Below are 23671 nucleotides of genomic sequence, written 5' to 3' on the forward strand. Positions count from 1 at the left end.
CAGAAATGAAAAAAGCAAAAGGGAAGAAAGTTGAGGCAGCTAGTCGATCATTGGTCGGCAGGAATATGCACATTAAACAACGGGGGGTTTTGCTTTTGCCTTTTTGCTTTTTGCTTTTTGGGCTGTTGAACCCGAAGTCCGTTGGTGGCAGCGGCGACAAGCGGTGGGTGCGGGACAACCTGGAAGATGAGAATGGGAGGGAGTCCATCATTACGAGGTATACTCGGCATTATCAAATACCCCGATGCCCTGTAGGTAGCTACCTACCTAATACCTAGGTACTTACCGAGTACAGTGTCTTCCAGGCATGGAGTGTCGAGTCCAGCACCTACTACCTCGTAATGAACCACCTCCCAGGCACTCCGATACCGAACTCTTAGGCACACCAGCTCCCTAGTAATTGGCAAAGCTGGGGGCCCTCGGTGCTACTCCCAATCACTAAGGGCCGGGGCGTTGTATGTGCGGAATATCTGCTCGGTACTCCTCGTGGATGTACCGACGCAACAGGGCGGAAATTTAATTGTCATTGAGCTTAATTGCTTCGCCCTTGCAGTTACTCATCTAGTGCCCTAGTTGCCTAATCGTTAAATGACATGGCTTTTTCCTTTCCCCAGCTTGTCATTCGCCCCAATCGCACAGGCTTGTTCCTCCCTCTTCCCTCTGCAGTGGTACAGCAACAGCATTTACGATGCTGTACCGAGTACCTCGTCCGGAGTCCTCACCGAGTCCTTTTCTCTCTTCCTTGCTTAGACAAGATCTGACTGCCTGCTGCCTCAGCCATGTCATCATCGTCGTCGTCGTCACCGCCGCCGCCGCCCCCATCATTGCCACCACCACCGCCATTTCACAGTCAGTCATCCATCTTATTCCGTATACCGGACGCGGTGAGTCCTTCCTGCGCCAAGTGATTTGTGTTTACTGACCATCAGCATCATACCGGCCTCACCCGCTGGCTGTTGGCCATTATCTCCAGATGTCCCGGACCTTTCCTTTCTGGCTCAAGCGCTCCACCGCCACCACCGCCATACTCAGTATGTTCAGCCGGATATAGCACCCAGAACCTCAAGAAATCTCCCAGGCTCCTCTCTTTCCTCGAGTGCTTCCTCTCTTCCAATCATTGGCGGCTTTCTCACCCGATGGCCACCTCAGTTTGCCTTCAATCACCCAATCATACTCGGCTTGAGCTCGGAAATTTTATCCCTCTGTCTGCTCCACCATCTACCTCCCGAACTAGATAACCCAGTACCGGATTTAATATCCCTTTGTCGGCACTGGGGGTTGACAGGGGGCTCTACCTAAGGTTGCTAAGGGATCCGTAAAATCGGATTCATCACTACAAACTCATAACCTGACATACGCCGCCTAGTTACGCTTCTCCCTCTCCGCCCTCATGCGTCACAATCTGCATGCAACTCGCCTCTTCCATCACGCGACCCTGTCTTAGTGTCTCTCTCCAGCTGTGTGCGTGGCTCCCCGGCGCATGGCATCAACCAACGCCACTAACGCATACTCGAAGTAACTGGAGCCCACATGCTCTAAAGCTTCCTGAAGGCTTGGGACGTCCGTCAGAATCAAGAGGTGGAACCTCTGTCTGACAAGCTCAATCTCCAGACCTAGCCTGACAAAAACGAAAATGACAATTTGTCACGGCCCCATAATGGTGCTCGCCGCAGTCCGTCAGACCGGGTCCAACTTTTGACACTTCTGCAGGGGATCCCTGCGGGACCCTCTCGCTAGAGACAATCTCGACAAAGCTTGACCTTGGATCGATGCGCGTCTTCTTTTTCCGCTTGGCTAGCGATCTTCAGGGCTGCTTCAGGGCCCCTCAACGCTTCAGTCGAGCCCACCCACAAATATACCTGTTCGGGGTAATTCTCCTCCACGGCCCTCCGCAGAGCATTGAAACCTCAGTCCACTGGAGCATAGCTGGATAGCCGAAAGGAAGCCAGGCAGCTAATGCTCTATGCAGCCGAGACATTCGGAGAGTACATCAGTTGTATTTGCTCTACTCAACAGAATTGGACAAGCTGCGAAAAACCCGCTTCCGCTTTTAAAGGTTCCCAGATATCGTGTTTGGGCAGCGCTTGAGGAGAAACTCCACTCCTGCGGCGGAAAACTCCATGAGACTTACAATGCTCGGTCACGGCCTCGAAGCTGCACCAACTCCAGGCGAGTCCAAAATCCTTCGTACTTTGCAGTGACCTCGTATTATCTCATTCCCTTCCGCGTGGTGTGATGAAAGAAGTCACCAGCACACAACACTCATGACTTCCCAAGGTTCCTTCGACTCGATGCGGGCAAACCATGACCAAGGAATTCAGAAAAGCACAAGACGAATTGGGAAAACGCATCGAGTTTCATGGGAATCAAGTTCTAAATGCCTCTCGTCCACATTGCCCCTCCTCTCTCTCATATCCAATCGCGCATTACCGGATCTCATGTCTAAAACCCCCCTCGTCTGTCTCTTCCGCTAGATCTATCTGGACACTCATGACGTCGTCAAGGTTAGAACCAACAATAACGGGTAAGCTCCAGGCACGCTGCTCCCTGTCTGTATGAACCCTTCAGTAAATTCGATCCATACCAGGTATGTTCCCGTGGCCATGAACACCGGACGAACGCCATCTCAGTCGGTTCCGAATCGTGGACAAAAAAAGGCTCTAGACTCTTCTTCTCCGAGAAGAGAGTAAAAAGGCGTCCTGACACTCCTGCATGGTCTTGCGATAAAGCACAGATCACCAATGATAATGAGAATCACTCACAAACTCCCTGGAACGCCCGCGCTGTGCAACCCAACCCAGCCTAACCCAACCCATCGACATCACTCATGAGTCCCCTGATTCCTGTCACAATTAGGCTCGAGCCCCTGGGACGCTGTCTGTCATATTCCCCTGGGCCCTGCCGTTGGTTTTGTTTCTCCTTGTCCGACCCTATCAGCGTCGTACGTGTTTCGCATCATGTTTTCTCGGTCATGGTCATGCAGGTGGTCATGGTCGTATTGGTCATCTTCATCTCTTGACACTCGCCTTTCTGACCGGTTCGACGCCCTGCATAGCACCCAGCTTTGCTCGATCCAGACTAACCCGAGGTGCCCTCCCGCGCATAGGACTGTGACCACCCGTCCCCGCCGCCGTTGTATCCCACTCCTGGAGCCGGCGCTGGATATTGGGATCGCTCTCATCTCCGATAAATGTCCAGGACTCTTCAATGTCGCCGCCTTCGTCGAGGAGATCAATCGCCGTGAGGCCAGTTGCTCCTCCGGCCGCTGCGGCGGCGCCTTGTTGTTGGATCGCGGCGCGGGCTTTGACTAATGATCTCGCGTATTCAAGGTCACGGTAGATTGCGTGAATGGCAGTTTGCACGCCGTTCTCCTGCCGAAAATAAACAATATTAGCACCAGTTTCATGCCCCAGGTTCTTCTTCTTTCTCTTAATGACAGAAGGATCGCCAAGTCTACCCTAGGTAAAGGAAAAAGGAAGTCTCTCACCTGGCGAATCTGCTCCCCCAACAACCTCGCCTTTACAATCATCCGCTCGCTGTGCGCCGCCTCCCAAAGCGCCCTCGAGAACAAACTGACGTTGACCTTCTTCAAGCAAATACCCACACCGAGATCCTCCACCCTCGATCCGAAAAAGAACTGATCCCCGAAGAACGGCTTGACCACTGTGGGCAGCCCCGCTCGAAGACTTGCGCCCGTGGTCCCCGCACCGCCGTGGTGGCACGCCGCGTCAATCTGGCGGAACAGCCAGTCGTGCGGCGCGGACTTTATCTGGAAGATGTCCGGGGGCAGGGGAACCTCTGCCTTGACAGCTTGCGGATCGCCGAGGCGGTCGGACCAGCCCTTGGAAAGGATACAGCGCACGTCGGCTTTAAGCACCGAATCCACGACCGTCTTGGTGAGTGCTGCGGGGTCCGAGACGACGATGCTTCCAAACCCAATGTACACGAGCTTCTTTTTGTCGTCACGAGCCTTCTTGATGAAATCCGTCAGTTCGGTAGGCGGGGTCCAGTCAGAGGCTTCGTCAAGGAACCAATACCCCGTCACTCTGACCCAGTCGCTGTAATCCAGCGGCGGAGCCACCACATGCGGGCTGAAGTTGTACAAGAAGGGCACCTTGTTGGGTTGCATCTTGTCCAGATTGGTGCTCCTCAAGCCCAATTCCTTCTTGCGCCACCGATTGACTTGCCCCGCAATGGCCTTCCAGAAGACATTGTCGAACATGACGTACGAGTAGTAGTTGTACGCCCCTCCGATCTTGTGTTCGGGAACGGCGAACGCGTGCGGGTACGCGCGCGTGCGTGTCCACGGCATGGTGAATGCGCGAAAGTAAGGGATGCCCAGGGCTTCGGCGATGTGAATGCCAGCCATGGCCGAGGGAGATTCTATCAGGAGGTCCGACTCTTGACATGCAGCCCAGGCGGAGGTGAGAAGTTCATCGATCCATGTGCGGAATTTGGCCGAGGCCTCTCGTAGAAACGAGTACGTGAACATGCCGTTCTCGACGCAGATGCGCATCAATTCGGCCGGATCACCGTCCACAGGTCTGAAATCAATCCCGTGCTTCTGGATCCAGGGGCCAAACTCGACGTGCGTAGCAATCCGCGGACGGTGGCCTTCTGCTAGGAGTCCCTTGCACAAGGCGATATAAGGCTGTACGTCGCCTCTCGAGCCGATTGTGAGACACGTAATGCGCAGTGAAGCACTCGGTTTGGAAAGGTTGATGATTGAAGCGCGAGGTTCATCGAAGAGCACCGGACCTGAAGGTTCTTCGTCCTTGTGGCTGTAGATTGCCTCGGTGGTGTCGGGCAGGACCAGCGCATGATCGCCCGCCGTAGAGGTGCGACGGGCTTCTTGGAGCCTGCGGTGTTCTTCTTTGGCGATTTCCGCGTCGTCCTCATCCGCTTTGGCGAGGACGCCCGATTCAGCCATGTAGCGAGCCGTTTCTAGGCTGTGCAGCAGCGTCACCGTACAATCATCCCGATGTTCGCCCGAGCTGAACTCGAAGAATAATTCCTCGTGACCACGGATCACCAAGACGAGGCCGTGATAGCCGAACCGGAAGCCCTTTTCTTTGTCCACGTTCTCAATGTCCTTCAACGGCAGCACCAGCTTGGTCCGCGTCCCAGGTAGGAGACTTCGAAAGCAGAACTTTCGATTGCTGATGTATATCTTGCCATACAAGGGGAGCACACGATGCAGGAAGCCAAAGTACGTCGCCTGTAGTTTCTCGGTAGCAGGTAACGCGAAATGTGCGCGAAAGCGATCGCCATGCCCGACGTTGGCTTCTTCATCTTCCGGATCGATGCCTCTGTCATCGGGCACCACGCCCTCATTTTCTCCATAATGTTTCCTGCTCCCAGCCCACATGCCTGACACCTTTTCCAAATAGGACATGGACTCAGTGGCTAGAAGCTTCCTCATTGAACTGGACCGGCTTTTAAGGTAGTCGGCAAATGCTCCAGCTCGTTGTAGAGGGTAAGATCCCGCTTTGACCAGATCCTGCAAGGTCGGCGAGGAGCTGTTCCTGACATAATTTTTGCCCGGTTCCAGTTCTGCTGAGAGGAATTCATTTGCCACTGTCGCACGGCGGTCTGTCGGCGGCTCATGTGCGCTTCGGATAGGAATGGGATGTGTATCTCCTCGTTGTGGAGAGCTTGACAGGATTGTCCCTACATCCGATCTTGTGGGTTCAGTAGACATGGATGCCAAAGTTTCCATTCGATGAATGGCTGGCTGATGGAAAACATCACTTCTTGTTAAGATTTGGCTGGCTGACATTTGTGCTTCTGCTCGCGGCGACAGAGGCGCTGTGGATGAATCTGTTTCCTTGTCGATAGACTGAACATATGAATCCTCAGAGGCGTCATGTCTCGCTAAAGGTGACCGGGTTGTTCGTTTTGAATTGGTCGCCTCAAGACGACTCGTACTCCCACTTCTACGCCCTCGGTCAAAACTGGCTCGACCGTATTCCCCCGCAAACTCGTGGCTAGAACGAGAAGGACTGTTGCCACGAGGGAATTCTCCGCTCATTCTCGGAGACATTCTACCATCATTTCCGACAGAGAACGGTAGTAGAGTGGCTCTAACACTGTCTTTGAGAGGTGGACTCGACTGAGCTCTCGGACTCCCTGGGATAACGTCGGAGGAGTGCTGATTGGATGTTGCTCGGGGCCTTGGGCTGGACAGCGGTTCGACCTTTCTTGTCGGCGACAGTACGTCTTCCGACGTCCTCCTGGCTGGAGCTTCAGTAATCAGACTTCCGAGCACGTTAAGTGCATCTTGACCAAAGCTGAAGAAGGAGAAAAAATACTACCAGAGTCAGTGCCGCAGAACAAAGGCTGATGGGGTAGAGTAATCCTTACTTCGTCGATGGCATACGAATCCTCACTTTCAATCACTCTAATCTTGACCGTCTCAGCGAATTCGACCACCGGGCTCTCCTCAAAGTCAATAATGTTCTCCACTGGTAAGGAGATCTTTACGCTATCTCCGTCGTTGTGAGAGCGGAAGATTGTCTTCTGCAGGGTCTGCACCCATTCTTTGGCGCTCGAAGCAGTGTCTGCTCGAAAGTGGTAAGTGCGATGGTCTGTCGTGACAGAGAAATCTTTGCATTCCTTGGACTTCCCTTTCTCCTTGTCGATAGACAGATTAGCAGATATGCCGTATCTGAGGTCGATATTTCCGGAAGGGAAATAGAGGTTTGAGGCGTCGGAGTAGTAGGACAAGACGTCTCCCTTGAGAGAAAACCAGTATCTTTTGTATTTGGAAGTCGTCCTACCCTTCTTCGAAAGATTGCCTGTTTTGACGACTGTGTGCGATTTCTTGGGCAGATAGGCATAGAAGCAGATGTGTTGCTTCGTGATGTAAAGATAGCCTTGCAGGAGAACACTCTGCAACAGCCAACACGGATATTCTGCCACCACGGGTTCGGGCACTTCAAATCCAAAGATCTCCATCAATCGCGTCGCAAGGAGCGTCTGCGGTGTCGACTCGCCTCTGCTTCTCGACCTCATCGCCGTCGGAGATTCTAGCATCTGGTCTTGCCCTTCTGCACTCTCTTGAAACTGGGCCTCCGCGGTTATTAGCCGACTTAGCACAGGTGCGTCTCGTGGATTGCTCCTTGAAGACTCCGAGGTATCGTCGCTCTCAGGACTTGGATCTTTTCGGGGTGTGTCCTCTTTCTTTCGCAGCGATCTCCCCGACAGGCGTGGCAACGACTGAACCAGCCGCTGGCTCGAGAGACGCTTGCTCTTCTTCTCTCCGGTGCTTTTCTCGTCTTTTGTTGCTACGGATTGTGTCTCGCTCGACCCCGTCTCTGGAGCAACCGGAAGTGATCCCTTGTCGCCAGCTGTCTGTTCTTGTTCCTCAGAGATCTCATCTTCACTGTCGCTGGACTCGTCGAATCTCGTGTTGAAGTCGGTTCGCGACCCGGCGGCCGCAATCATGGAAAAGATTGATTGATTCATGTATTGGGCAGGCATGTTTGAGCCTCGGTTTGGAGCGGTCACATCTTCTTGGGCATCGTCTCCCAGCCGTAGGCGAGAGGGGATATGGGATGAAGGTAGGCGGTTGAGGTTTCGTATGTGAAGTTTGCGGAGGCCGCTCTTTTTGGACGGAGGAGATTCGAGGTTCGACATCTTGTCGTTTGTGAATGTGAATCTGCGGCTGCGGGCGCGGGTCAAGGTGACAAACGACTGGAATTCTCGGCGCTACGGCAGAAATGCCCTTCTCAAAGTGTCGGCGACGCGTGAGGCATTTGGGCAAGTGCACACTGTCAGCGTCCCCTTTGAGCGAGCCCAGTTGCCCGGGGTCACACGTTCAAGGCACAGCGCAGTCTCTCACCTGACAGCGCGATGGGGTTGGGGAGAGGGAGCAGCCCGATAGTCAGGACGTCGGCCATGGGTCGAGGACATTATCAAAGCATCTCTACAGCACATAGATGCGGATGCAGAAACAAATAGTTGGGATCCGTTACCGCTGACAGACTCTTTGTGCCGGTCAACAGCGGGAGATGGTGCAAAGACTGAGGTAAGTAGGCGAAACATATCTCTCGGGGATTCTGTGCTGCGTGTGTGTGACTGAGCCTCGAGACCGTGTATCCGCTAGTAAGCCAGGGTGTTGAATGTCAAACCAATCACAAGGCTTGCACCTGCTTGATTACAACAAGTCCGTAGGCAGCATTAGGCGAGATTCGGCTCAACATTCCAGGCACCATTAAGGACAAAAGCACGCAGCCTTGACGCCGGAATAGATTTACTCGTAGCCCACAACCATATGGCCAGGCTGAATTAGGCAGGATAAGATCTCTCTCACAGAGCGAGCTACAGGGTACAGGTAGATCTTGGCAGAGCATGGGTCAGGGAGTGCATTATCTACCCGGACTTGTAGATGATAAAAAGGGATTGTACTCTTGTTTCCCAGCCTTATCGATTTCCCTCCTTCTAATCTTCTTCAGCCTTGTCCATATCCCAGCCTCCATAAAGCTTTTCCCGTGTGTCAGTCCCCACCCTCTCTATATAACCATCTAGGACGTCTCGAGCATTTTGCCATTATTACGAGCACTGGCAGTCGCGGTAACAGTCACTGGAACATCGGTTAGCCTTGAGTCTCACGAATGAAATCGAGTGGCGCGAGGGACTCACATCCTGCCGGGGAATCGTCCCATGGCATATACATTTCGACCAATTGCAGGTACGGCGCTGATGAAAACGTCTCGTCCTGGAACAGAGCATGGACATCATCCTTGGTTTTGACTTGGTATGTTTTGTAGCTGCCTTCCTTTGCCCCAAAGGTTGGGACCAGATCCTTGTACTTCCAGTTTTGGATGTCGTTGTAGCCCGCTTTCATACCGTGGATGAAGCGTTCGATGGTGTAGCCGTCGTTGCAGACGATGAAAATTATCGGGTTGAGGTTGTGGCGGATCATCGTGCTCACTTCCTGGCATGTGAGCTGGAAGCTGCCGTCGCCCGTGAAGAGGATTGTCCGACGATTGCCACCCAGCTCTTTGGCGGCCAAGGCTACACCCTGACACGCGCCAGTCGCATAGCCAATGCTTCCCCATAGGATCTGACTGATATTTGTCACGTTCTTGGGGAACCTTGTATCAAAAATGCCGTAGTTGGACGTTCCAGTCTCAGTGAGCACAATGTCACCGTCCCGCAGCCACTGTCCCAATCGCGGCCAGAACCAACGGTGAGTGATGGTAGAATCATTGGGGTTTTCATCTTGAGGGATCTCTTTCTGATGCGGTGTGGGCCCAGGCTGAACATTCAGTTTAGGCAGTCGGTCGATGACTTTGCGGAGGACGCCTTTCATGCCGACGCCGGGATACTCTGACCATCGGACGCGGGTGTATGTGCTGTGGAAATCGATCGTCTTCAGCTGCGAGGTTCTATAGGAGAACCCGGCGGTGTTAAAGTCGGACTTGACGCTGCCGATAGTGATGAGCAAGTCAGCCTGTTCGACGCGCTCTTGCACTCCGGGGTTGGAGGCAGCGCCAGCATAAATACCGCCAAAGGTTGGCAAAGTTTCATCAACAGCCCCTTTGCCCATGGGCGCCACGAAGACCGGAAGACCCGACTTCTCGATCAGCTCGTGGGTCTCAGGCAATACGCGGTGACGAATGGCACAGCTGTCAACCAGGATAACGGCGTTCTTGGCAGCGGTCAGATACTTCAGGACCACGTCGACAACGTAGTCTTCCTTTTCTGGGTCATTCTTATGCGGACTCAGGTCCAATTTGGTTCTGAGTCGTTGACCCTCGACCTTCCGTTTGACCATGTCCGTTGGGAGTGTCAGGTAAACAGGCCGGCTTTGAAGGTAGCACTCGCGAAGTGCGTGGTCGATTTGCGAGGCAATGTCGCGAGCATCCGTCAGTTTGGCGGTTTCCACTGCCAGATGGCCAGCCATATCGGCAAAAACATTGAAGTTCCCATTGCCCAGGGTATGATGCAGGAGCATGCCATTTTTCTGAGATATGGTGCTCGGCGTCCCGACGATATGCACCACTGGCACGAACTCGGCAAAGCTAGAATAAACAGTCAGTTTGGGAAACCACTCCAAAACGACGTGACTCGCCTTCCGGCGGTTGCATTGAGGAGAGACAGCTCCCCTACTCCAAAGGTGGTGATGAGAGCCGATATCCCTTTGACTCGAGCATAGCCATCGGCGGCGTAGCCAGCATTGAGCTCGTTGCAATTTCCCACCCACTGAAGGCCGCAGCTCTCGAGGTAGTCGAGGGCTACCAGATTGAAATCGCCGGGCAGACCGTGGACAGAGTCGATGCCCATCTGCTTCAGCCTAGTGAAAAGGTAAGTGGCCACATCGACGGGCTCCCTCAGCTCCGTGGTGCGGATGTCAGTATGAGCAGCCATGATTGGGCACGAGCGCGCAGCAGGATGTGTGAGACAGAGAAGAGAAACTCAGAAATGAGTATCGATGGACAGACAGCAACGCTCAGAGAAAACGGGAGCGAGTTCAAACTTATAAGAAATCCACGATACGACACCGATCCGATCGGCGGAATAAGCATTGAGGTTTGCAGCGGAAGGCCGGCAACATGCACAAGATGCTTCGAGACGTCAATGTTGAGAAGACCTCTGCACTCAATGAGGATTGAGAGAAGCAGATGTAACAGGTACAAAGTTGGGATCATGATGCTGTGTGATGCAAGAGTGGTATGATGTGACGTGGAAGATCAGCCCACCACGCCAGCCAAAAAAGCTTGTGATATTTTTCATTATTGGATCAAGCATCATTATGTGAGAGATTCTAAGCTGCTTCTGCTGAAAGGTCGTTCCGAGCATGTCGCTGCAGGTGTGGACGGACACGAGCACCAGCCAGGGGATCTGTGTGCAAAGCTTCAAGCTTCTTTGCTTACCTAGCTACACCCACCATGCCTAGGTGGGTAGGAAGTTCTAGGTAAAGAAAGTCTCTCAGGGTCCCTGCGAGTCCGAATGCGAGTGCCCACCGGGCGCCCAATAATAATAATGCCCAGCCTGTTTGTTTATCTCGCAGGGCCGATAGCCTAGTAGTAGCCAGTAGGCGATGCCCCGGGGGACCGCGAGGGCTTTTCCTTCAGGTACGCGCTTATTTCGGCGCCTCTATTGGGCATCCTTACCGACAGCCTCATTAGCCCCATTCTAGCCTCTTTGGGCTTTGTAGGCTGGCCGCAGTCAGCCTGCCTTCTTCCTTCTGCCCCATATCGTAGGTGCCGCTCATCAGCCACACAGCCCGTACCCGGTACACTTCCTTCGGCCTGCGACTTTCTCATTTCTCACCGTCGTCGACGTCCTACTTCTCTGACATCGCTCTCAGTCGAAGCGCCAACACACTATCTGCGCATATATCTGTGCTTGTCGCCCGGCACCAACCTGCGCGTGGCATTTTCCGCCCTTCCCTCAGTTCTACAGACACCCCCAACTTCTCTCGCCGCACATCAGTCGTCCTCTCCGCTTCCTCGCCCTTGCTTGTTCGCTACTACGCCTGCTGGCGGGTTCAAACATTTATCATGTGTCTTTGACATTGTGCTTCTGTCTGGGGGTGTGCCTCGTTGCTCTGCTCGACTCAGCTGAAAAGCCCGTGGACAATCTCCATTGAGGCAAGGTGCCTGGTTTGCGACCGTCAGAGTCGAGGTCCGAACAGCTAGGAAAAGTCACAACCCGGGACATGATTCTCTCGCTCGTCCGACTGCGGTGATAACGACGTTATCTGGGTTGTTGGTCGAGTCCTCACATTTTCTCCCTGCGCTGTCTCTCAACGACCGACGTTTGAAGGATGGTCTCGAACAGCCAGATCATGGACAACCAGCGACAACAACAATATATTCCCGGGCCTCCCCCTCCACCCGGGCAAGGCACTCTCGGCCATCTTCCACCGCCGCCTCCTCGACCGTATCTCCAATCGAATCTTCCTCCTCCTCCGCCGGGACCACATCCCTCCGCCCTCCCACTTGGGACCGTCTTTGGACTGCCAGGCGCAGGATGGCAGCAGCCATGGGGAAGATCAGGCTTAGGCCAGAATATACCGCCTCCTCCGCCATTAAATCATACCCAGCCTCAAGGCCAGCAACACCTGTCCTACGGTATGCGACAGCTGAACATTCCGCCGCCTCCTCCGCAGAACGACAAACCCATCTTGTCCGCAACCTTTATTCCGACAGGGGACTCGTTTGGGCCCGGCGTCGGCATTCCGCCCCTCGACGATTATTCTTCATACTCCCGATATGATGCTCAATTCACTTCCGAGCCGTCATTATCTCATGCGGACCAGAAGTATCCTGACACCACGACTGCTTCTCACAGCTACTCATATCCAAATCCCGTGCATCCGAATCCGGATATCGCCAATAGGGAAAGTCGGGCTGCCTCTGCTTCTTCCAATAGGGCCGCTTTTACTCTCCCTCTTCGTGACATCAACGAACCAATCTCTCCAGGACCCCCGACTGCAACCTTGGCCAATCCGCAATCAAGCCTTGACCAAGGTCGGCAGCGAGCGCACAGTGCCGCCGTTACTGGGAGCAATTCGAGCGAACTATCCTCGCAATGGCCTCTGGACCGAGTCCTTGTCTGGTTGGCTGCGAATGGGTTCTCAAATGATTGGCAGGAGACCTTTAGATTGTTGAAACTGCAAGGATCCGACTTTCTTGATCTAGGCCGAGGACCAAATGGCCGTGGAAATTTGGGCATGATGCATCAGACAATCTACCCGCAGCTCGCAAAGGTCTGTTCAAGCGGCAATACTGGTTGGGATCAGGCTCGCGAACGGGAGGAAGGCAAGAGGTTGCGCAAGCTGATCTCTCGCCTTGTCGAACAGGGAGGTGAGGGCCCAGCCAGTGCAGGTATCGGCCATCGGAGGCGAGAATCTGGTATGATTCCGAGTGCTTCCACTGAGGGCAATCTGGAAACTTCGCCTCATCTTCCTCGATCCGAATTTAGCAGCGCGCCTGGCACGGCTGGCCCAGAGGGAAGTCCCGGTAAGCAGATGCCTCCTCAATTTCCAACAGGGTTGGGTCCTCGGAATTCCCAGGGTCGAAGCAGCACCATGCCCGTGCTCAGCAAGCATAGCAGCGCTTCCTCAACCCCAAGCGACCCCAAGCCACCGGAAAATTTTCCAGGCGCTGGACGTGCAGATTACACAAGGGGCGTTCTGACCAGCATTAACAATCGTGGTCGACATAGCCCTAATCTTTCTGGCGATGGCTCCACAGGCTTGGTGCCAAAGACGTTCGATGCCTCTCCCAGTGCCAGTCCTGGGCTTGGAAGTGCAGTCCCTGTATCGGCTACAAGCACCTCTTCTCAGTCACTGCGGCCAGATCACAGCAAGAGCAACAGCACCGATTCTATGCTCAAAACATCAGGCAATTCCCGCTCAAATGTTAACGTGCAGGGCCCTTACGAAAGGAGCAACACATCTGGAAGCTCCGACCGCTTCTACGCAGATAGGCGTGACGCACAAGAGATGACTAGACCCTCGCCACTAGAAGCAACTAGGACTTGGAGCAATGCGAGCAATGACTATGCCCCTGGTCCTGGAGGGAAAGATCACAGCAAGGGGTTCCTCAGCAAGTTTATGAGGAAGAGGCACGAGCACAACCAACCTCAATCAGACGAACATCCTTTGGAATCACCGACGAGCCCTGGTCCGTTGAAGCTATTTGCGAGGCCGAGCGCGAATGGTAGTGATTCAGCGCTACTTCAGCGCCCTGCTTCAGTGACAAGTGAAGATGAGAGGGCGCTGGTAGCGGGTCGTCGAGGACCCAATGCTTCAAGGAGATATATTTTCGTGACGCCAGATTGTTGGAATTACCGGCTTGTGGATGTTACAGAAGTGGAAACTGCCATCGCCCTTCGTAGCCTCGTTTGTATCGAGCTTGGGATCCCAGACGCCGAATATGCGCAGATCTTTGTCACCGAGCCAGGTCAAACAGAGCATGAAAGTGCTCTCTCGGACAGCATGCTGGTCGCTCTCCGGAACCGGACAGATAGCCTGGGCAGCTTCAAGTTGTATGTCCAGAGCCCTACACTATCCGCGATTCCCGGCTCCGCTTCCCAGTCAACTGGTCTCGGCGTTTCCTTTGGCCAAAAAGGTCAAGTTGAAAGGGCTCCGCCTATGGTCAAGTCAAACTCCTCCGGTGGCATCATTCGGAATGGTTATACATCTCCTGGAGCTGAACCGCTTGTAACTGACCCTGCTCTCATGCAAAAGCAAGCTGAAGAGTACCGACGGCAGACGGAGGCTAAGCAACGGGCCTACCTAGAATCTCGTCGATCTCAAAAAGAATCGACCTCAACATACAGTGGTGGTGGCATTCGAGGAAGCACGGTCATAGACTTCGACAGTCCCCGCCACTCGCCCTTCGAAGAGAAGAAGGTCGAGAATCTTGTCCCCGTCCGACGGCCACCCACTGCCCCTGCAGAATCTACCACTTTAACCAAGGTCAATTCGCTTCGGGCCAGAGGATCTGGCAATCGATCTTCCCTGGATGCGTTGAAGCGAATATCTGATCCAATTGCTGAAGAAGACGCAGAGCGCGCAAAGAAGAAATCTGCTGCTTGGGCGGCCATTCCTTCGGGCGGCATCGGCGCCGCATTAGCCAATGTTGGCAAGATGGCTGGCGCTCCGGCGACTTTGGGTAACCACGGGCTACAACAAGACAGAAGAGGTGCTGATTACAGCCGGAGTACTTCAGGTGGGTCCTTTCGTCCCGACTTTACACGGGGCAAAGGTGATATGCTGTTCAAGGTTCCTGACTATGCAGAAGGTTTTGCCGATATGAACCAGGAGAGTCGGGCACGGAACGCTGCTTTGGAGAATGCTCGACGCTTCGGTGCTTCTCCAGCGGTCAGTCCTTCGACTGAATCGGCACCACGACCATTCTTGCAAACCCGAAAGTCATACGGACCCGATCTGGAATTCAAGGAGACAAATGTTTCCTTTGCTCCTTCGCCCCATCCCATGAAAGATGATTCGGATGATGACTCCGACGATGGTCTCTTCGCTATTCCCCTGGCAAACAAGTCTCTATCTAAAGATGAAATCCCATCTCGCAGTAAAGATCAGAGACCAACATTGACGGTCGACACGGACCAAAATACCAGCAAGAATGTGCGGTTCAAGTCGCCAAGCTCATCAAGTGGGATGCAAAACACTGGCGACGAAAGCGCCACGGCCAGTGGAGAAGGCTATGACCGTAGTCTTTCAGATGGCAGTTTCAGTGGTTCTGCTCAGTCTCCGGATGACCGAATGAGCAGGAGAGATTCCTTCATCAGCGACATCTGGGCAAATCGGCCGGCTGTCGAAAACGTTGTCCATCATCTCGACGAATTCTTCCCCGGCGTCGATCTCGATAAGCCGTACTTGGAAGAGAAAGGCGACAATAACTCACCTATGAGGACGACTGAGCAAGATCCACTTGACGCCCTCCAAGGGCCCTCCACCGGCCTGACCTTTGGTACCAAAGGGCTCGATCTCGAGTTCAGTCGGAAGAGTGACTCGGATACTTTGGGCTCTGACGAATCAACTCTGAAGGCGAAGGATCGTGAAAAGGTTGCCAGCGTTGCTCAGAGGCAAGTTGGTAAAGCGACTGGGGGCATCTCTCGGATGAAATCCATCCGTGAAGTTGCTCAAAAGCGAAACGACATTAAGCGAGGACCTTCTATTGCTGCTCGCGTAGAGCAGAATAACGCAAGCAGCATTGTTCGCCGGAAGTCGACGAAGATGTTTGGCGCCCATATCGTTCAGATCAGACCCAAACCAGGCAGTCGATTATCTACTCTAGATCCCATTCCCCAAGAGGATGTTCCCACGGACGAAACACCCAAACGGCAGGCAACTTTCAAAATTATTCGCGGTCAACTCATCGGCAAGGGTACCTATGGACGTGTGTACCTCGGTATGAATGCGACAACTGGTGAGTTTCTGGCTGTCAAACAGGTGGAGGTCAATCAGAAAGCTGCCGGTCAAGACAAGGATCGGATCAAGGAAATGGTTGCTGCCCTGGACCAAGAGATCGATACCATGCAGCATCTTGAGCATCCAAATATTGTGCAGTATCTTGGTTGTGAACGGAAGGAATTCTCCATCAGTATCTATCTCGAGTATATTCCTGGTGGCTCGATTGGCAGTTGTCTCCGCAAGCATGGAAAGTTTGAAGAGTCTGTGGTCCGATCCCTTACTCGACAAACCCTGGAGGGACTTGCATATCTTCACCAAGAAGGCATCCTGCACCGAGATTTGAAAGCAGACAACATCCTCCTCGACCTTGATGGCACATGCAAGATCTCGGATTTTGGTATCTCGAAGAAATCAGACAACATCTATGGCAACGATGTTACCAATAGTATGCAGGGCTCGGTTTTCTGGATGGCACCTGAAGTTGTCCGATCACATGGCCAGGGCTATAGTGCCAAAGTCGACATCTGGTCGCTTGGCTGTGTGGTTTTGGAAATGTTTGCAGGAAAGCGACCCTGGAGCCGAGAAGAAGCTATCGGCGCCATCTTCAAGCTAGGAAGTCTCAGCCAAGCGCCGCCTATCCCCGAGGACGTACAGTCGACAGCTACAGTGGACGGGCTGAACTTTATGTATGACTGTTTCCAAGTGTAAGTCTCAGCCTGCTGGTTAAGAAATATTGTGGACTAATGGATTTACAGCAACCCGACCGACCGACCGACGGCCGACACCCTGCTCCGACATTCAACATTCTGTATCCCCGACCCATACTATAACTTCTACGACACAACGTTGGCCGCGAAGCTGAGAAACGTAGACGGTGCCGGGCTTGGTGGTTGAACACTGACCCCCATGTACAAATGATACCAACCTCTTGCAACACCCAAGGATTTACCAGTGCCATTTCGAGCGAGTATATCAAGGAAGGAAGAGCCGTTCTTTACACAGTAATTACAAGACGGCAAGTGACGAATTTAACGCGGTCTAACGAAAGGAAGAAAAGACACATAATGCACGATTGTTACTATAGTGGATTCATCTACACAACGAAACGTGAAGGATGAATTTTGGACAAGGCAAGGCGATGGTGGAGAAAATGGTGACATTCTTGCTGCTTATCCGTTGTGGTATGGTACCAGGAATGCAGAGGGCTGGCCTGGTATGTCTTATTACGCATTCCTCCGAACATGTCCGTTGCCAGACTTCCGTTCTGCTTCAATTCCCATGCGTGCGTTTTTGCCCTTGTGATCCATCATGCTCTCACTGGCCGCCCACTTGCGATTTGGCTGCGCTACATTTGCTATGATCAAGAAAAGCAGCGATCTTACGCTATGTCCCAGCACCTTCTCGCACAAACCCTTAGACATGAGGAGGCCATCTACGTCGATCGATCAATGGGCGTTCTGTCCGCTTTCATGGCTCAGCCGTTTGCAGCGACTACGATGCCTTTGTTCATCATGTTCTTGCTGCCGGCTGCGTCGCCGGACTGTGTACTGAGGACTGCGGCTTTCTTTGCTTCTCCTTCTCCTTATGTTTCCTTTGTATGCATCGAGCGCAAGCGCATCAATGAATGGGCCGGGCAAGCCACAAAAGCGGGCAAGCAAGCCCGTACTGTCAGCCATGGGTTCTTACCTTGCGCTTATCTACCTATACCAGTCCAGTCCGTTACATTGCGAAGCAAAGCCCGCTTAACTACGCCGAACAGAGGGATCCGTTTGATTGAATCACGGGAGAGAATAGAAGATCAGGATCACAAGATCAGCACGCCCAACCATGTCGAATGTAAGTGGCACCATCTCATCAGAGTTGTGTCCCAGAAGGGAATCGCCTTGTCAGCGTTTGTCACAATGCTGCCCTTGTTGTCGTAGTGGTTCTTGTTACTTCCATGCTGTTGCCTTGTCGCTGATCCAAGTATATGCAGAAATCTGCCAGCCCTCCAAAACCCGCCGCCGCCGCCGCCGCCCAGGCTGCCGGGGTCTCCAAGACTCGCAAGGGAAAGTCCAAGGATCCCATCCCTGCTACTACTTCACGGCCGGCGTCGTCGGGCGCAGCACCAAAGTCCCCACCAGCGCCGAGTTCGCCCGACTCGAGCGGGAGCGCGAGCGATGGCGTGCCGACGAAGAGACAGACGAGGAGCAAAGCCAAAGCCAAGGCTAAGAAGAACGACTTCGCAGCCGGCGGCGCACCGCCTATTCTCTCGCCAAAGTACAAGACGAAGCGGGCATTGAAGCAGGCTATCAAGGATGCGCTGGGCCCTGCTTATATAAGTCCTACTACTTCCCCAGTGAATAAGGCTTCTTCGGTACCAGCGCCGACGAAGAAGGACAAAGACGACGAGGAGAAGGATGACGGGGAGGACGAGGCGGCCGGTAACCCGAACAAAGACACGAGCAAAGGTAAGAAGAAAGCGAGCTTGAAGAAGGACGCCGACAAGAAGAAGAAGACGACCACTCCCGCCGCGACAAAGAGGAAAACTGCCGCGCGCAAGGACAAGGCAGATCCGAAGAAGACGAGTCCCGTCAAACCGGACAAGAAGACAAATAAGACGGCAGCAACGGCAGCGAAGAAACCCAAGATCATCCTCAAGGTGAATAGTAATGCGGCTTCTGACGATGTAGACGACGTTGCTGCTGCTCCGAAGAAGGGTACGCGCAAGGCGGCGGCGGCGACGACCAAGACGACAGCCGGAAAGAAGAAGCCCGCGGCAGCGGCGAAGGACAAGGCCGCGACCACGAAAACCGCCACAGCCACACCCCCAGCCCCAAAGCCGGAACCCAAGAAGAAAGCGGCGGTTAAGGCTAAGCCCAAGGCTGCCACCAAGGTTACCAAGGCTGCTTCCAAGGACACCAAGAAGGACACCAAGAAGGGCACCAAGAAGGACACCAAGAAGGACACCAAGGAGGACACCAAGTCCAAGACTGCCACCACCAGCGCAAAAGTCACCAAGAAGGCCCCCGCCGCGAAGAAACCCGCCGCAGCAAAGGCAAAGAATGGCGCTGGACAGTCCAAGGCTCAGGCTCCTGATACGAAGCGTGTCACCAGAGCTAATGCCAAGTCTCAAGCAAACTCCCCTTGATAACATGTCCAGAGGCGAGGAGAGAGACTGAATGAATGCTGTTCTTTTGGGAGTTTGTGTTCTATTGGTTTAGCTGAGTGATGTAGTAGCAATGTTTTTAGTAAATGAGATATAGAGTGTTGAAATTCCATATTTCGGAAGAGGTGAAGACTGGAAATCATGAGGAAGTCCGGGCCGGCGGCGCTCTTCGTCTGTTGCATGTTTCTTTCGGATACTGTTAATGCGAGCTAGACGAGGCTGAACACGCGAGGCTGGGGAGGTCTTGGCAATTCAATCACACTTGATGTCACTCCACTTCGAGTCTTTCCTTTAACCACTCATCCTCTTCTTGTCACCCGGGTTGGTTCATGGCTGCGCAAAGCTTAGTGTAGCGAACACGTGCTGAACTCGACTAAGGATTCTCTGGACAATCCTGCACCACCTCAAGGCGGATGTCACATTACGACCGGACACCTGGCCGTCGTCAGGCCATGGGCAATGACCCAGCTCGTGCAGCTTATCTACCACTGTCTGACACCATTTCTTTTACCACCACCATCCCGCCTACATACCACATATTGATGCCTATTATATCCTCAGTCTGGCAAAATCATTCATCAAGGGCCCAGTTTTGGCCGCCGAATTATGGCGCTGCGATCCCCATGACGTCTAACGCTTGACACGGGACAGTCACTGGCAGTACAAGGGCATGCATGAGGCTAGCACGAAGAAGCTTGGACTATAATTGAACAGAAATGCTACGTCCTCGGCTCGGTGTAAAAGGCAATGTGTCTTATTGTCGCACGTACAATGGCTGAAAAGGAACGAACCAAGGTGGGACCCGTTCAGACTGTCTTATTTTCTCCTCATCATCAATATTGTCATCCTCCTGGTCATTGTCCACTGTCCCCCAATCTCCTGCCTCCGGCTGCTTTCCTCTACTTCCAAGTCTTTCGGATGCGTACGTGTGAAATCTTGGTACATTTGAATGGTGGTCGCAAGATTCTGGGAACAAATGCTACGATGGTTAGCGCTGGTCAACTCTTTCTGCAAGGGTTATCTCACTTGGCTGGAAGAGACCCCTTGCCTTTAAGACTCCTCGGCAAAGTCGAAAAGTTCAGCAATACCGCGAGGCGTGAAGCTGTTGAAAGACCAGTCGCGGGCCATCAATCGAGCCATCTTCTGGCAACAGCTTGGACCAGTACAGCCACTGCAGCCGGGTTCGCAAGGGTTTGAGCAAGATCCGCCACCACCGCCGCCGCCGCCACCGCCGGCCACGACCATCATGACCAGACCGAGGAAGGTGAAAATACTGGTGAACTTCATGTTGACTGTAAAGTGTTTGCTTCGAGGTCGGATGATTGTTGATGATGGAAAGAATTTCTGACAACGAGGGTCTCGACGAGTGTTTTTATACGCCACGAGACAGTTGGAGACTCGGGAACTGGACCTAGACTCCCCCCTTGTTTGGAGTAAAGGGTCAAAGGAGCCAGTGTAGCGCACCACCCGAGACGCTCTTTACGATCGTTACTGTGTGCACTGTGGTTCTCTGGCAGGGGAAATTGGAGCTTCCTCGTTTCGATCTCCCTTGGCCTCCTCCTCGTATAGCCACTGGCCCCTTCATACCATGAAAAGAGAGCTAATCTGTCCTTGTCCTCTCAGCTCCAGTCACCTATGAACACATGGCCTTGGAATGCAATCTTTTCACCGAGTCTGGTTAGTCCTCTCTTCCTCCAAGCTGCAAAATTGCGGGTGGCCTTGAGGTTCATTGGTGGGTCATACTGAATCCTTCTGAAACTGTCGATCCAAAAGTACCAAGTGCTCACAGGGCAGACGCAAAATAAGCACTATCAACACAGAAAAGCACGGTATACACGCTACAACAGCACCCTCTTAGCGCTTTGTGGGGTTCAGGAGTGGTGGCACCAAGCCTCGTACCCACTATATCAAACGTGGGCGATGACTCGCCGGCCAGATCCCTTGAACGCGTGAGCGGGCATACAGCCGCACTTAAGATCCTAGAATGCTACTCCAGAGATTGGTCAGGGCAAACACAAGAATCGACAAAGGGAAACCCATGGACCACGGAGAAACCCTATTTCATTGTCGTTCAGACCAAAAAAGTCCCTGTCTACGGTAACAGTATCTGTTTATTTCGACCTCCCCCCAGTACATCATTGCCAAAGGGATCCGAGCCAGTCTCGCCTGCCTTTTTCAGCTCAACGTGCCTGGCTGACTTGTCCCAGGCCACGATGTTTCGTCCTAGGCCCCAATTTCTTTCTGCTTTGGCATTGGCCATCCCTGCGCACACGGCAGCTCTTCTGGCGATGGTCTATTCGCCTACAGATTCACATTTTCGGATCGTTGCTATGCTTCTGATAGTGGTCCTCGTTCGACAGTGTCTCCTTTCAGTGGACGAGCCCTCCGATATAGGCGAAGTGTTCCGGCTCTACATGTGCGGCTACATACTTTACGCCCACGAATTTTTGCTCCTGAAAAGACTCACTGTCCCGGCCTCCTCTTCGACCCCACAACGCCTCGTTGCGGGCCTGAGGCTTCTCTTCTCCCCAAGACTCCATGTGCCTAAAAAGTCAATTCCTCCATTCGACGCCACGGAGCCGAACCATGTGCCAACTCGCTGGCAATTCCTTTGCCGACGGGCAACCAGCATCGCTTGGATGGCTACTGCTTACTACTGCGTCTTTCATCGGTACCCCCTGCGGGTCCTCATCACCGACTATGCCCGACCGCGAGAGCATCTCCTTGGGCGGTTGTCGCAAGTGAGTGGCCGTGAGGCAGTCGTGCGGGTGTACACGGCGTTCAAGGAGCATTTCAGAAACTATCTCCTGATGTCCCTCGGCCACAGCACGAGCTCTCTCGTGGGAGTGTTCCTCTTTCAGGACGATCCGGCCGACTGGCCACCATTGTACGGAAGCTTGAAAGACGCATACACGGTCCGGAGATACTACAGTCACTTCTGGCACCGAGTCATGCGAACTGCATTCGTCTCCAATGCCAAGTTCCTGTCGTTTCGCGTCCTGCGGATCTCCCCTTCTGCCACCATATCCAGGTATTTGGTTTCTGTGACCGCCCTTGCCATTTCAGGTATCATGCACTCTGTGGCGTTTTCCACATCGTGGAGATGTGCAAGTCTTCGCCCGCTGTGGTATTACCTGTCCATCGCAGGCGCAATTCTGGTCGAGGATCTTGCACAACTAGGCTACCGCAGGACGATAGCGTGGCTGTCCGGCAAGAGGACGACGCGTAATGCGGACGAAAACGCCATACAGGCCGTCAGCACGCTCCCATTATTACATGACGCAAAAGGGGAACGTCTGGTCGAGTCAGAACGTTCTGGCCTGGGATCCTCCCTCAAGGGTGCCAGACCATCTCCTGGCTGGCGATATTTGGGGTACCTATGGGTCATATGTTTCGAATGCTGGGCGATCCCAAGGGCGGTCTATCCACAGATGATCTGTCGATGGCAAGAGCGATATCTGGCATTACATCCCGACGAGACTCTTTAAACAGGCTAGCACCGAATAGAAGCAACAATCAGAAGTCTGGGATAGGATATCGAGCGACCACTGGGGTCCGCTTTTCCAAGCACAAGAGTTCCTCTGTGTCGATTTCTAGAGATCAATTTTACGTAAGCAGTAATGCAGCTCCAGACCCCATGAAATCCTTCGCGTCAGACCATTATTAGTGGCGCAAGCCATCAGCCCTATTTTTTCACCAGCCCTATTGGTAAGAGAGTGTCCAGACCCAGACAAGGGGAGGGGAAACAAGAAGCGATAGAGTTTGACGAGTCAACGACACTGCAGGTGTCGAGTCGACGTCGACGTCGAGACGTTGACGGTCGTCCGATTCCTTCGGAATATTTCTCCCCCACCACGGCTCACCACCACCACCACCATCAACACTAGGAGGATCCATGGGACAAGATTCTCTCGTCAGGAATTTCAACTTTCCCATCCGCTCTCCTTCCCGGTCTGGACCTCACCGCACCGCACCGCACCGCAATGCAATGCAATGCAATCGGATGGGTGTTACGAGCTCGTACTCGTAGAGCGATATACGAGCGCCCCAGATGAGCAGGGAGATGTGAAACGATGGCGATGATAATTACTAGTAGTAGTAAGGACCCCACAGCCACATAAGCAGTAACAACGAGTACCTACCTAGAGATGCCGTATCCCGACTCCCGAGTACCTAGTAAGTACTCTGAATCTCTGAGACTACTTAGCCCGCTGGGTAGGCCAAAAAAACCCGCATATCGAAAAAGTGGAGATTTCTTTGCCCCACACTCACTCGCTGAGAGCCTCGAGGCTCGAATCGAATACCTACCTACCTACCTAGCGGTATCGAGTCGTGCGTCGTCGCGGTGGGTATAGAATACGAGGTAGTATCCAGCGAGCCCCAGGGGGGTTTGAAGTACCTACCAATAAATAGACTAAGCTAAGCTCGGCTAAGCTCAAACATCTTCAGGAAGGGGACGCGCGATGGACTTTGAGCGGTCAGCCCTATTAATTGTTTCTATAGGTACCTACCGGTAGTTCAATACTGCGATTGGCGGCCCTAGAGGCGTCCCAGCGGGGGGTTAGCAATCCTTGTAATTAATCCTCCGAGAGATATATACCTCGTGCACTTTTTCGAAATCACCAATA

General features: G+C 53.3%; 6 protein-coding genes across 6 annotated transcripts; 3 read left to right on the top strand and 3 right to left on the bottom strand.

Moving 5' to 3' along the window:
* Nucleotides 1–3008: 3008 nt before the first annotated feature.
* Nucleotides 3009–7638, bottom strand: Z520_01018 (uncharacterized protein; the record flags this gene model as incomplete). The annotated part of the gene is made up of 3 exons (XM_016771536.1): nucleotides 3009–3371; nucleotides 3488–6310; nucleotides 6364–7638. 3 exons carry the CDS (start codon nucleotides 7636–7638, stop codon nucleotides 3009–3011), a joined length of 4461 nt encoding a protein of 1486 aa, XP_016636675.1.
* An 887-nt stretch (nucleotides 7639–8525) lies between these two features.
* On the bottom strand, nucleotides 8526–10374 carry Z520_01019 (uncharacterized protein; the record flags this gene model as incomplete). Its single annotated transcript, XM_016771537.1, has 3 exons — nucleotides 8526–8584; nucleotides 8644–10028; nucleotides 10070–10374. 3 exons carry the CDS (start codon nucleotides 10372–10374, stop codon nucleotides 8526–8528), a joined length of 1749 nt encoding a protein of 582 aa, XP_016636676.1.
* Nucleotides 10375–11797: 1423 nt separating this feature from the next.
* Z520_01020 (uncharacterized protein) lies at nucleotides 11798–16789 on the top strand (the record flags this gene model as incomplete). Its single annotated transcript, XM_016771538.1, has 2 exons — nucleotides 11798–16599; nucleotides 16651–16789. 2 exons carry the CDS (start codon nucleotides 11798–11800, stop codon nucleotides 16787–16789), a joined length of 4941 nt encoding a protein of 1646 aa, XP_016636677.1.
* A 933-nt stretch (nucleotides 16790–17722) lies between these two features.
* On the top strand, nucleotides 17723–19025 carry Z520_01021 (uncharacterized protein; the record flags this gene model as incomplete). Its single annotated transcript, XM_016771539.1, has 2 exons — nucleotides 17723–17731; nucleotides 17871–19025. The coding sequence occupies 2 exons, from the start codon at nucleotides 17723–17725 to the stop codon at nucleotides 19023–19025; spliced, it is 1164 nt and encodes a 387-aa protein (XP_016636678.1).
* A 1068-nt stretch (nucleotides 19026–20093) lies between these two features.
* On the bottom strand, nucleotides 20094–20330 carry Z520_01022 (uncharacterized protein; the record flags this gene model as incomplete). Its single annotated transcript, XM_016771540.1, has 1 exon — nucleotides 20094–20330. One exon carries the CDS (start codon nucleotides 20328–20330, stop codon nucleotides 20094–20096), a length of 237 nt encoding a protein of 78 aa, XP_016636679.1.
* Nucleotides 20331–21256: 926 nt separating this feature from the next.
* Z520_01023 (uncharacterized protein) lies at nucleotides 21257–22531 on the top strand (the record flags this gene model as incomplete). Its single annotated transcript, XM_016771541.1, has 1 exon — nucleotides 21257–22531. The coding sequence occupies one exon, from the start codon at nucleotides 21257–21259 to the stop codon at nucleotides 22529–22531; it is 1275 nt and encodes a 424-aa protein (XP_016636680.1).
* Nucleotides 22532–23671: the final 1140 nt, after the last annotated feature.

The sequence above is a fragment of the Fonsecaea multimorphosa genome, assembly GCF_000836435.1.
Source record: "Fonsecaea multimorphosa CBS 102226 unplaced genomic scaffold supercont1.2, whole genome shotgun sequence".
In the NCBI taxonomy this organism is placed as follows: domain Eukaryota; kingdom Fungi; phylum Ascomycota; class Eurotiomycetes; order Chaetothyriales; family Herpotrichiellaceae; genus Fonsecaea; species Fonsecaea multimorphosa.